This window comes from Ursus maritimus, unplaced genomic scaffold (assembly GCF_017311325.1).
Source record: "Ursus maritimus isolate PB19 unplaced genomic scaffold, ASM1731132v1 scaffold_30, whole genome shotgun sequence".
Classification (NCBI taxonomy): domain Eukaryota; kingdom Metazoa; phylum Chordata; class Mammalia; order Carnivora; family Ursidae; genus Ursus; species Ursus maritimus.
The window spans coordinates 6,534,982-6,547,415 of NW_024425564.1; the positions used below are offsets into that span (position 1 = coordinate 6,534,982).

General features: G+C 52.5%; 2 protein-coding genes across 3 annotated transcripts; one reads left to right on the forward strand and one right to left on the reverse strand.

Annotated features, from left to right (window-relative positions):
* Positions 1-13: 13 nt before the first annotated feature.
* NELFE (negative elongation factor complex member E) lies at positions 14-5,993 on the forward strand. The gene is made up of 11 exons (XM_008711872.2): positions 14-185; positions 626-708; positions 2,099-2,168; positions 2,271-2,416; positions 2,903-2,977; positions 3,100-3,137; positions 3,326-3,669; positions 3,789-3,933; positions 4,077-4,131; positions 4,379-4,481; positions 5,685-5,993. Exons 2-11 carry the CDS (start codon positions 634-636, stop codon positions 5,780-5,782), a joined length of 1,149 nt encoding a protein of 382 aa, XP_008710094.1. The 5' UTR covers positions 14-185; positions 626-633; the 3' UTR covers positions 5,783-5,993.
* Positions 5,994-5,995: 2 nt separating this feature from the next.
* Positions 5,996-12,114, reverse strand: CFB (complement factor B). Of its 2 annotated transcripts, XM_008711874.2 has the most exons (18): positions 11,869-12,114; positions 11,546-11,779; positions 10,965-11,150; positions 10,646-10,819; positions 10,293-10,394; positions 10,056-10,192; positions 9,639-9,777; positions 9,173-9,304; positions 8,781-8,882; positions 8,554-8,691; positions 7,973-8,070; positions 7,716-7,833; positions 7,361-7,514; positions 7,178-7,254; positions 6,859-6,971; positions 6,634-6,766; positions 6,504-6,553; positions 5,996-6,205 (listed from the first exon to the last, which is right to left on the reverse strand). In XM_008711874.2, exons 1-18 carry the CDS (start codon positions 11,930-11,932, stop codon positions 6,050-6,052), a joined length of 2,307 nt encoding a protein of 768 aa, XP_008710096.1. In that variant the 5' UTR covers positions 11,933-12,114; the 3' UTR covers positions 5,996-6,049. The 2 variants fall into 2 exon arrangements, with proteins under 2 accessions (XP_008710096.1, XP_040500735.1); XM_040644801.1 differs by lacking the exon at positions 11,546-11,779 and having other exon boundaries at positions 11,869-12,112.
* Positions 12,115-12,434: the final 320 nt, after the last annotated feature.

Sequence of the window (12,434 nt, forward strand, 5' to 3'; positions counted from 1 at the left end):
TGAGCACTACGGAGAGGCTGACCTGAGCCGGGGTGGGGGGGACGGCCGGGCGGAAGTGTCTCGCCTCAGGCCGCCTTGGTTACCGCGTTCTCCGCCCCTCGCTACGTCATCGCTCTGAGCCCGCTCACCGCTGCCCGCGCGGGCGCCGCCCGAGACCGTGGGACCCCCGGTTACCGCCCCCTCAGGTAAGGTCTTCTCCTTCTCACCCTTCGCCCCTTTTTTCCGAGCTCCTTCTCTTCTTCCCCTTTTCGTTGCTCTGAGAGCGCTGCGCGGGTTCCACTGCCTCCTTTGCCGTTTGGACCCCGCGGTTGCTATACCCCCAGCGGGGGTAGGGGGTGTCTGATGCCATCGTCTTGGCGACGGAAGGGGTGCTTCCCCCTTCCTGGGCCACTTGGTTCCTCAAAGCGCTGGTGGCCGTGATTGCTGGAGAGAAGAGGGAATGCTGGTTGGTCCCGACGAGCGGGGGCTTGGACGGCAGCCTGGTTTAAGCAGGGGGTAGGGAGAGGCAAAAAGACAGGAGTAGTAGGTAGGCCTGGAGGGGTGCGGTTGGGTGCAGTGTGGACGGCGTGTGAACCCTGGGCGGTGACAGTGGAGAAAGATGTCTTGGGCCCTGCCCCTGAACCAGGAGCCACCATGTTGGTGATACCCCCCGGACTGAGCGAGGAGGAGGAGGCTCTGCAGAAGAAATTCAACAAACTCAAGAAAAAGGTGAGGGAGTGTGTGGGGGTGTGGCCCAACCTTTCACAGACTCTACACTCTTGAGAACACCTGGGGTGAGTGTGAGGGGATGGGGGGTTCTTCTAGCACATACCTGGAGATCTATCTCCTCTCAGCGTAGCCTCATAGTTGGGCTTTTCCCAAGCCTTGGTGTGTATCTTCTCTTCTGTGCATTCTGCCATGGAGTTGTCTTCCTTTTCCGTGGCTTTTAGTACCACCAAAGTGGTGGTAGTCTCCAAGTTTGTTTTTTCAGCTCTATCCAGTCTATTACTGCTAGCCCTCAGGTACCCAGTGTTGCAGCTGCCATCTTCCTATCTATCCTAATTTAGTTCGTTTTCTTGCTCTTCCAAGTAGGAGTGACCACAGTCAGTTCTCCTAGGTGTTTGGAATCAAAATCTCATCTCTGACTTCTCCACTTTTTGCATAGCCAAACATTTGCCAAGTGTTTTTGATTCTTCCTTTGAAGTAATTTCTTCTGTTTATTTTTTCCCGTATATTTCATAGATTGAGTTTTTGCTGATGCTTATGTAGACTGTTGTAATGGTTTCTCAAGAAGTTTCTCAGTGTTCTTTTGGACAGACTTCCTTCAGTCTTATTAAAATGAACTATTGAAAACACAAAACTCTGTCTCTCTTTTTCTCAAAACCCGTAAGTGGTTTCCCATTGTCTATACAACCCTTACTTTGGCATCCCTTTCTAGTCAAATTGAACTATTAACTAGTCCCAAAACATGCATTCCCAAAGCCTTCTTATTTCTGCATTTTTGCCATCCTGTTTTCTTTGTCTAAAATGCCTTTTTCTTTCTATCTGTTTGGTGTAGATTCTACCCAGGGACCAGTTTAATAGCCATTTGGCATCAGATAATCTTACTTGGTTTCAGCTACAATGCACCTCTTATAATCATTCCTGATAATTATCTCTAATCATCTTGTTTCTCAGGCTGTAAGCTTCTCAAGGGGAGGAACTGTGTCTCATACTTTTGCATCCCTCTGTTACAAAATAATGGTGTGCGCTTGTTAAACATACAGGGGATGGACGGATGAAGCCCCTGAGAAAGGCACGTAGGCTTATATTTACTTGCAGCTTATATCTTGGGGCTCTGGTTCATGGTTGAATTCCTTGTCTTCAACTTCAAAAACCTGAGACTCTGGAAAGCTTTTGGATACCGTGGTTTGGCTAGATTAAGTATTGCTGGTATCGTAGATGATCCCGTGGACCATGTGTGAGAGGCAGGGCTGCCTCAGCGTACCACTCCAGGGACACCATTTGCATTGTTTTCTGAGAAAGGTGTCCCCTGGAGCGAGGTGCCCAGGGACCTTGGGAGCGGACCTGGCCAGGGACTGGCCCTCACCAATCCCTCTCTTCTCACTCTCATTCCCAGAAAAAGGCATTGCTGGCTCTGAAGAAGCAAAGTAGTAGCAGCACAGCCAGCCAAGGCGGTGTGAAACGCTGTGAGTGACAGGGGAAATGGGGATAGACTGGAAGTGGGCACCATGGGGCTGGCAGCTCCCACAGCTTGGCCAAAACAATGCCTCCTTCCCTCACCACTCCAGCACTGTCAGAGCAGCCTGTGGTGGACACAGCCACAGCAACAGAGCAGGCAAAGCAGCTGGTGAAGTCAGGAGCCATCAGTGCCATCAAAGCCGAGACCAAGAACTCGGGCTTCAAACGTTCTCGAACCCTAGAGGGGAAGTTAAAGGTGAGCACAAGCAGAAACATTGTTCGGGGGACTTCAGAGGGCATCTTTCCAAGTTGGAATGGAGGTAAAATTTAGGGGGAAAATAATGTCTATTCAGTCATGGGCAAGTTGGCATACAGGTCTGAACTTCAGATTTCTTATGTGTAAAGTGAAGACACTGGCTGACTTCTCAGCTCTCCATTTTACACATTCTGTGGCTCTAATGTAGCACATATTCGAGCTTCTGGGTTTTGTCATTCTGAGGAGTTGAACAGGTTGAAGATGTCAGTGGGTTCAAGAAACATCCAGATAAGCTGAATACTCTAAGTGTATGTTAGGTCATTTATGAAAAATACATAATCAAATAAGAAATGCACAAAGGAATTAAAGGAGAAAAAAGAGGCCAGAGGAAACCAAGAAGAGGATGAGGGAAGAGGAACCCCTTCTGTCACATGGGTAGGGTGCGTCCTGCTCTCACATTGAAGTAGATCTCTACGACCTTCCCAGGACCCTGAGAAGGGGCCAGTTCCCACTTTCCAGCCGTTCCAAAGGAGCGTATCTGCTGATGACGATCTGCAGGAGGTATGGTTCCCAGCTCTCTGTCCCTGGGGGCCGGGGGAATGAGGAAGATGAGAGTCCCACATATTTGGAGCCACATGCCAGCAACTAGGACTTATCTTAACTCTCCTTGGTTTCTTTTGCAGTCGTCCAGACGTCCCCAGAGGAAATCTCTGTATGAGAGGTTAGAGAGCTAGAGAGAGGACTGGGTTCCAACTGGTGGAGTGGGGGAGGGTTAATTTCCTGGATCCTTGGGAGGCTTAGGGCTGGAGTGGAAGGAGCTGGGGCTGCAGAGGGGTTGTTAAGTGTCCACAGGGTCTGGGAAGTTGAGGTAGAGGCCCCCTTTGATCCTCACTGTCTGCCTCTCCCCAGTTTTGTGTCTTCCAGTGATCGGCTTCGGGAACTGGGGCCAGATGGGGAAGAGGCAGAGGGCCCAGGGGCTGGTGATGGTCCCCCTCGAAGCTTTGACTGGGGCTATGAAGAACGTGGTGGTGCCCGCTCCTCAACGTCCCCTCCCCGAAGCCGCAGCCGGGATCACAGTCGTGAGCGGAACCGGGAAAGAGACAGAGATCGGGAACGGGATCGAGACCGAGATCGGGAACGGGATCGAGACCGTGATCGGGACAGGGACCGCGATCGGGACAGGGACCGCGATCGGGAAAGGGACCGCGATCGGGACAGGGACCGCGATCGAGAACGAGAGGGCCCTTTCCGCAGTGAGTGTTCTGGGCTGGTGGGAAAAGTGAAAGGGTTTAGGTGGGTCCTACTAAAGTGGCCTCTTAAAGCAGAGGCTGAGGTGGGTTGCATCTTGTGACTATGACTCCTGATCCCACAGGGTCGGATTCGTTCCCTGAACGCAGGGCCCCTCGGAAGGGGAATACTCTCTATGTGTATGGAGAGGACATGACGCCCACCCTCCTCCGTGGGGCCTTCTCTCCGTTCGGAAACATCATTGACCTCTCCATGGACCCACCCAGAAAGTAAGGATGACAGTGGAGCAAGATGATAAGTCCTGGGTTTGAGGGAGAACACCAGCCTATCTCCAGCAGCTTCTGAGCACTGGGTTTGGTTGGGTCCACAGAGGCCATAGGCCCTCTACTGACCCTGTTTTCTCTCATCCCAGCTGTGCCTTCGTCACCTATGAAAAGATGGAGTCAGCAGATCAGGCCGTTGCTGAGGTTGGGACTTCCCAGATCTGTTCTTCCCATTCCTCCTGCTATCCTCATGTTTTCTCTTTAAAATACTGGGAGCCAGGAGGAGATCATTTCCTATTGAAGAGAAAGTCTCTTCCTAGTCACACGAGAAACGTTGTATTCTCAGATCCTCACTCAGTCTATTTCTAGGGTGGCAACTGTTGGAATTCCTCCTTTGCTTTGTCTGCAATGTTTCTCCCCATCCTTTGCCTCCTCCTCTCTTCTGCCCCAGCTCAATGGGACCCAGGTGGAGTCCGTACAGCTCAAAGTCAGCATTGCCCGCAAACAGCCCATGCTGGATGCTGCCACTGGCAAGTCTGTCTGGGGCTCCCTCGGTAAGAACAGATTCTTCCTCCTTCATCTAGTTCCCTACAGCTCACCCCTTCTGTTTGTTCCCCTACATGTCCCAGGATCCTATAGAGGTGATAGAGGCCTGTGTGGCCTGGATCTGTGTGGAGGCCATGGGAATGGGAATGAGAATTGTCAGTCCTTCTGTTAGTTAGAGGTAGGAGAAGACGGAGAGAAAAGGATTGAGACAGCAACTCCCAAAGCAGTAACTGGAACAGGGAAGAAAGTAGAAGAAAGAGAGGTGGTGAAGAAGATGAGCATCTCACATGGCTTTGTTCATTTTGAGATGAAGTGTAGTTGGTTTTTATCAAATAAGCATTTGAAATTAGAGATCTGGAACTTACTTGGGAGTGAAGTGAGGAATGAAAACACTCTGTATCACAGAGTGGCTGCAAAATGGTAGTATCCTCAGGGGAGACTGAATTTGGGGAAAAGAATTACCCAGGCCTGGGCTTGGGGAATATTCAGGGAGCAGCCATTAAAGCCAAAGGACACAAGCTTTGGAAGCAGGGGAGTGATCAACAGTGTCAGGGTGCAAAGATCCAAGAGAATGGAGGCTGGTTTGGGGTGAGTCACTCTAGCCACAGAAAGGCAGGGATGGAATCCTGGGAGATGGGGTGAGGAGAGGGACACGTTGGTGTAGGGAGGAAAAAAGGAGAGGGAACAGCTTGAGGCTGGAGGAAGAATGCTTTGGGTCAAAGCCTCAGCCAGAATGGTTCTCCCACTGGGGCCAGTAGCATTTCTTAGTTTAGTGCAAAGAGCCCACTATACTTGTTGGTTTTCCTGGCAAAGGAGTAGGCAGAAAGGGGTGTTCAGAGCAAGAGTGGCCCTCCAGACGATGGAACAAGAAATGACTAGCATGTCAACAAAGGCCTATGGAGATTTTTAATGGGTTAACATCATTCAGTTGTCTCAACAATAACATCTGGGATGGTTCTGAGCACCAAATGTCCGTTAAGGTATCTGCCTGGGCCACACTAACAGCATACGCTCCTCACCACAGGGATGGGTTGGTAGCTCCCAAGGTGGCTAAAGGGAGCCAGGCCATCCTGGCCACCAGAGGGCAGCATTGAAATTGGGCTTCCAAGGGCCGGAGGCCAAGAGGGAGCCGGTCAGACTCGAGTCTCTAACCTCAGCAGTGCTCAGATGCAGTGCTTCAGACCTTAACCAATTCTTTCCTCCTTCCCCAGCTGTCCAGAACAGCCCTAAGGGTTGCCACCGGGACAAGAGGACCCAGATTGTCTACAGCGATGATGTCTACAAGGAAAACCTTGTGGACGGCTTCTAGGGAGTGGAGCTGGGTTCCGTGTGCCTCATCTGTGCCAGCACTGGTCTCAGTAAAACGCTGAGGTGGACGCTCACACATCTCCCTCAGCCTCTGGTTTTTCAGCACTTGGGATTGGGTTGAGCCTTTAAAAACGGCTGTTAGATTTTAACTCAGTTGTAACACATGGCCAGTGCACGTTCCTCTCCCTTCCCCCAAAAGGATCTTGAACACAGGTGTTGTCGCAGCTGTTTTAATTTGATCTCATACCCCTTTCCAACAGGAAACCCCTTACAGAAAGTCCAAATCCTCATCTTTGAGTTTCTCCTTGAGCCAGGGCAGCACTTGGAAGAGGTTGATGTGAAAGTCTCGGGCATGCGCAGGCACCTGCTGCCACCGCTTCTGGTCTTTGCAAACATCCACGACACCCCAGCTGATCACGCCAACCTGGAGAGGGCAAGGGATGCCACGGATCATTTGGTAGAATTCCTTCCTGATTCCAGGAGCTCAGGTCTTCCCAGTTGCATCTGAGTTGACCTAGAAGAATTAGACTGGAGACCCAGCTCAGTTCTGGTCTCTCTAGCACACAGGCCAAACGCAGGGCCTTAGCTGGCCATTTCAAGGAACAGTTGTAAGGAGGCCAGCTCTGCCCTCCTCTTTCCAGCCACACCCATGGAGCTTTCCTGCTTTAGGGCCCATGCTGACCACTTGGCATCTCCCCACAGATAGGAGAGGGGAAACTCACTTGAATGAAGCGACTCCTCTTGTGAATAATCAGGGGACCACCAGAATCACCTACAGGGGAGGAAAAGCTATAGGGAGAGTGGTTCTTGGGCTTCAGGAACATGCAGCACGACCAAAGAGCCTTCTCTTACCTTTGCAAGTGTTGGGGTCAGCATAGGGACTCACCCCTCCAGTGCAAAGGAACCTGGGGGTGACCACTTCAGAGGTGTCTTTGACTTTGTCATAGCCTGCAGCATATCGAGCATCTCTCTCACAGCTGGCTTTCTGTGGGTGAGGAGGAGAAAGGGGTGATGAATAGAGCATGCTCAGGAAGAACTGGGGCCTAGAGGACCTGCTTAGAATCCCATATTCCTCACCTTGTCCCCATTCTTGATATAGACCTCCTTCCGAACCAGCATCTTCTTGCCATCTTTGGATAACTCTGACACAAACAAAGCTTTGACATCCTTTGCAGGGAGCAGCTCTTGCACTGGACAAAAGGACAGGCTGGGTCATTTTAGCTCTCTCCCTCCCCCCCACCAGCTCCCCATTGCCTTTATCACTCAGCAAATGTCCTTCAGCCCTTTCCTGTGAGCTAGGGACCAGGCTGGCCATCATCTGCTCCTGCAGCACCCCGTCATGCCCCACTTGTCGCTTGGTACTGCTCCCTTGTGCTACTCTCCCTGAATATCTTACTCTGTTGCTGGCAAGTGGTTGACAGTGGAAGCCTCAAAGCTTGATTTGTTCCTTGGGTGCAGGGGAGACAAATAGGCCTGTTAAGGAGAGATGGGGAAACTCAGGGACAGCACATTGGGCCTGCCCCAGGCCTGCAGCACCCCCTTGCCCAAACTTTTCTCCTCAGGGTTCCAGAGGGCTCACCTGACAGTCTGGTCATACGTCAGCCTCTTCTTGAGCCTGATAAGGGCCACGTCATAGTCATAAAATTCATGAATGCCTTCTGTTTTTTTCCCATTGATGTTGTAGTCGGGGTGAAAAAGGATTTGCTGTATCTCCAATTCCTGCTTCTTCCCTCCTGAGGTAGGAGGAGAATGGGTATGTCAGGGCATCCCACTTCTCTGTGGGCAGCGTCCTGCCTCTGGCCCCATGTCCCGCCTAACTCCAACTCTGCCCCACCCCCAAGTGGCCCAGCGTGCCAGGGAGGGAGCTGCTGTGAGGACGGGGAGCGTGGGCTCCTGCACGGCTGAAGCTCGGGATTGATTTGCTGCTTCCTTACCCACGCTGACCTTGATCGAGTGTTCCTGATCATCCACTGTGAAACAGTGTGCTGCCGTCAGCACGAAGTACTCAGATACCACGGTCCCCATACAGCTCTCATGTCCCTTCAGAGGGCGCTGGGAACAGAATGGCAGAGGGGAAAGCTCAACTTCCACAAACCCCACAATCCAATAGGAACATTTGGCCCTTCCCCTACCCCCATTCCACCCTGATTCCACCTCCCATGAGTCCCTGCCACCAGGACACTGTGCTTACAGTGACGGAGATCTTGGCCTGCCATGGTTGCTTGTGGTAATCAGTGCCTCTCTTGTGCTCCCAAACCATTCCACAGAGCCCCAGCGTCCGGGTTTCATCTAATAAGGACAATGTGCTGAAAGGTGAGACACTTCATTTCCAGATGGCAGCAGCCTTTGGGGGAGGGGCATCTACACGTTTCTGGGGAGCAGAGGCCCATAAGGAGAGGAGGGACAGGGACATTTGTTTCCTTGCATTGTGGGCAAGAAACTGGTGGTAGAGTGAAAAGAGCTTGGAACTAAGAGACAGGAGACCTGGCTGCTTTCAGGCCCGACCCTAGCTAGCTTGCTGTCCCTAGGCTGCTCTGGGCCTCACTTTCCCCATGTATAAAACGAGGGACTTGAGAAAGCTCCCTGATGTCAGACCTCAGTGATTCTAAGATCAGGAAGCGGATAGTGCCAGGAAACAAGAATGTGACAGAAAAGAAACAGTGAGAAAGTCCTTCCAGACTGCCAAGGCTTCAGGAGGAGAGGCAGTATAAGTGATCTTGGGGGACCTGGGGGGTTTCCTGACCTCTTTACAACCTCCTGATATCTTCCTACCAAGCATTTGGATGAAAACATCTTCCAGGTTTTCCATGTCCTTGACTCTGAATACATGTTGTTCTTTATCCTTCTTGGAAGCCAAAGCATTGATGTTCTCCTGGTTCACCAGAGGCCCAACGCCAAACACATAGACATCTGAGGGAGAAAAAGGGAGGGTGAGTGTCCAGGCCCTGGATACAGGAGCTGAGAAAGTAAGGTACTGGATCCTAGGCAATAAAACTCACCCAGATAATCCTCCCGTGGGTTTTTGCGATCCCTCCCAATGTACAGGAAGTCCCGGATCTCATGAATGACAGAGACTGGGTCTCCACCCATGTTGTGCAAGCCTGTAGAAGAGATGGACCATGAAGGTGGGAGGCAAGTAAAGAAGAGGGTCAAGGAAGATAGACTGGCTGGAAGTAGCGACACATGACAGGTTGAGGGGACGGAAGAGACAGATCACAAAGAGGCTTAAGAAGGGTTCCTCCTTGTAAAGGGTCACAGGAAAGATCAACATGGTTGGGGCCCTGAGCAGCACTCCAGGCCCCAACCATGAGTCTAGCGTTACATGTGGACCAAATAGCCACACACTGATACGAAAGGATCGGGCATGTGGGGCAGAAGGGTCCCTTCTGACCATCAGTCATGAGGATGATAACGTGGCGGGTGCGGTTCCAGCCTTCAAGGAGGGCATTCCCTGGCCAGCTCATCATGTTGTATACTTCCTGGAGGGCCTTCTTGGTGTTAGTCCCCGCCTTCAATTTGTGATCTGTGGGAAGGGAAGAGATCACCTTGCCTCGTCTTCTAAGTCGTCTACGAACCCTAGGGGCCTATCAACAACTGAAATCCCACATCTTTCAGCTTTTTGAGTTGTCAAAACTGACTTCCCTTTGGCTACAAAGAACCTTCTCAGCCCTCAACAGGTCCCCAGTGACCCATATTCCCCAATAATGAGCCTGCTGTCCGACCACAGACTGCAAAGTGGTCTGCTTTGCCTTCCCACGTGGTCTCAACCACCCCTCTTCCCACAACAACCCTGCATCTTTTGACCTCTCTAACTCCAAAGTAACCCCCCCCAACCAGTCCCTTCCCTGACCTCTGACCTTCATAGCTGATTTGGTCGAGTATCCTTGTGACCCAGTCTGCATTGCTGCTGTTACCATCTCTCACTTTGACCCAAACTTTGGGGATTGTGGCATATGTCACTAGACCATATTTTGGCTTCACCCCATAACTTGCCACCTGTGGGTTAGGGGAGCAAAGGGTCATGGCATTGAAAGAATACTATGGTTGGGAGAGGTCAGCAGCTTTTCTGGGACAGGGAAAATTATAATCAGAAACTCAAGGGCTGACTGGTCACCCTGAGGTTCACCTGGATGATTGGGTTAGAGGTCAAGAAACTGCTTCAAGTAAAAGGGAAGGACAGAATAGGACCAGAGGTTTTCTGGGACCCTGTGGCTCAGAGGCCTAGAAACATCAGGGAATTAGTCCTGGCAAGGCAGTGAGTTTACAGACTCCACCTTCTCAATGAAGTCTCTGAGACAGTTCTTGGCCCTTGTGAAGTTGCCGATCCCAATGCTGTCTGATCCATCCAGCACCAGATAGATGTTCATGGAGCCCGAGGGGTCCAGGACAATCCTCCTCTTCTGTTGTTCCCCTGGGTGCCACCAGAGACATTCAGGCTCCAGCATGCATGGTTCTCCTGCCTCTTCATCCTCCCCCGATTCCCTGCCTCCCTCCCCTCTCTGCCTCCAAACCTGGGTTATGCCCATCCTCAGCATCGACTCCTTCTATGGTCTCTGTCAGGGAAGACAGGAAGGCTTCGGCTACCTCTTCAGGGGTGTCATACATAAAGGAATCTGGGAGAGGGCAGAAATCAGTTCAAATGTTGGGGGGGGGCAGCAGGGGGAGGGTCAAAGACACATTGACCAGAGACAGGGGATGGTGGGTTTACAGGGCAGGAAGGGCTCAGTAGTGAGGAAGTTCTATGGGCAGGTTTAGAAGTGAGGAAGGAGCTGGGTTGCATTAGGGGGAAGAGACAGTGCGCTGGTATAGGGACATGAGGATGAAAGGGCAGGATCTGAACCTGAGGGCGTGGGTCAAGAGTCACCTTGGCAAGAAGGCTCTGTTCCACTCCAAGAGCCCCCTTCCTGGCATGTCCGCTGCTGGGAGCCACGCAGGGTGAGTCCCCGGTTGCAGTAGTAGGTGACACTGTCTTCAAGGCGGTACTGGCTGCCCACCTTCCTTGTGCCAATGGGGATGCCCGGGTTGGGGCAGTACCCCGCTGCAGAAGCATGAGACATGGAGGTAAGGGCCAAAACCTAAGGCCCAGATGGCACAGTAGAGCACAAGAGTTGTGGTCCTTGTTCCTTAGGCTGGAACATGGTCAGGGAGGGGATACCATCACCGGGGGAGGGGATGCCTCTCACCTCCATCGTCACAGATGGCCGTTTGTCCATCCCACCGACCAGTTGCTTGGCAGGTGCGATTGGCGGAGCCCCGGAGAGTGTAGCCACCATAGCAGTGGAAAGAGATCTCATCACTCAAATTGTAGTAGGGGGCCCGGGGCCAGTATTCTCCATTCTCAAACTCCTGTGGTCTTGGACAACGAATTGCTTTGGGAAGAGGCACAAGTAGAAGTTACTGAAAAGGAGGGGCTTCTCTTGAGCATATCCCTCCTGAACTCAGCGACCATCACAGAGAAACGGTGCCTTTTTGGTCCCACAGAAACAGCGGCTACCCTCAACCCATGATGAGTCCCACTTCTCCTTGCTCCCCATTTCTGAGTGTTGTTTTCACTGAAGTGGCTGCCTGGTTCAGGGCAAATGCTAAGTGAAGATTCACTCCCTTCCTCCTCCCTCCTTCCCTGCTTCGGTCCTAGACAGCTCCTGCTCATCTCCCCGTTAACCTGCTTGGCCTCAACAGAACTCAAAGAGCATCCTATCTGGCCCTTGGCCACCACCTGCTCCATCCCTCCGTTGCCCCATGCCCACCCTCACTGCCCTCCAACCTCTGCATTCTGCCTTCTTGACAATCTTTTTGTCTTGGGTCTGCAGGGCGCTCCAGGACCCCGTGGATCTGCAGGTGCGTGCCTGCACAGGGTATGGATAGAAGCCAGAGGGACACACGTACTCCAGTGCCTGGCCCTCCTTGAGAAGCCTGAAGGAGCCACCTTTGATCTCTACTCCCTCCAGAGAGCAGGGGCCTTGGGGCCCGATCCCAAGCAATGACGTTGTGCTCCCACCTAAAGAGAAAGGCTGATGAAGCCCAGCCTCACAAGGCCAAGGAGGGGTGTTGGGGATAGCAGGAAGGGGGATGGTGACCCTCTCTTACCTCCAGACAAGAGGCCCAGCACCAAGGATATCAGGCAGAGTTGGGGGCTGAGATTGTTCCCCATGGCGATGGAAGGCAGGAGAGAAACTGGGGTTGGGGGCAAGATGGCTTATCCCAGCTTGTGCTGCCTGTCTGCTTGGCTCAGTGTTCAAGCTGAACCTTCAGACCTGGACTTGGTTGCACTCTCTTCCCCTGCCCCCCCAACAAGCTCCAGCCTTTTATGCAATCTGTGTTCTGGCACTTGTGGCTCGCCCCGCCCACCTGACCCACACCACTTTCCGGAATGTCCAAGAGGGAGGGCCCCACTGAGCTGCCAGTCAAGGAACTAGAAACTACATCAGCCCTGCCCTTTGGGGCCCATGATCCGGGCCTGACCCCTTCAACGCCACCTCTCGGCTCCAGTTCCTCCCCAGCGAGCCCAGACCGCCCCCTTGGGGAGCAGAAATAAAGGCTGGCTCACCCCCTATTGACTGTTGCGGGGCAGAGTCCAGCCATTGTTTGTCCGGCAGGGTCTGTGACCTGCCTCCTGGCGGTTCCTGGAATCATTCCGGTCTCGTCACCCCCTA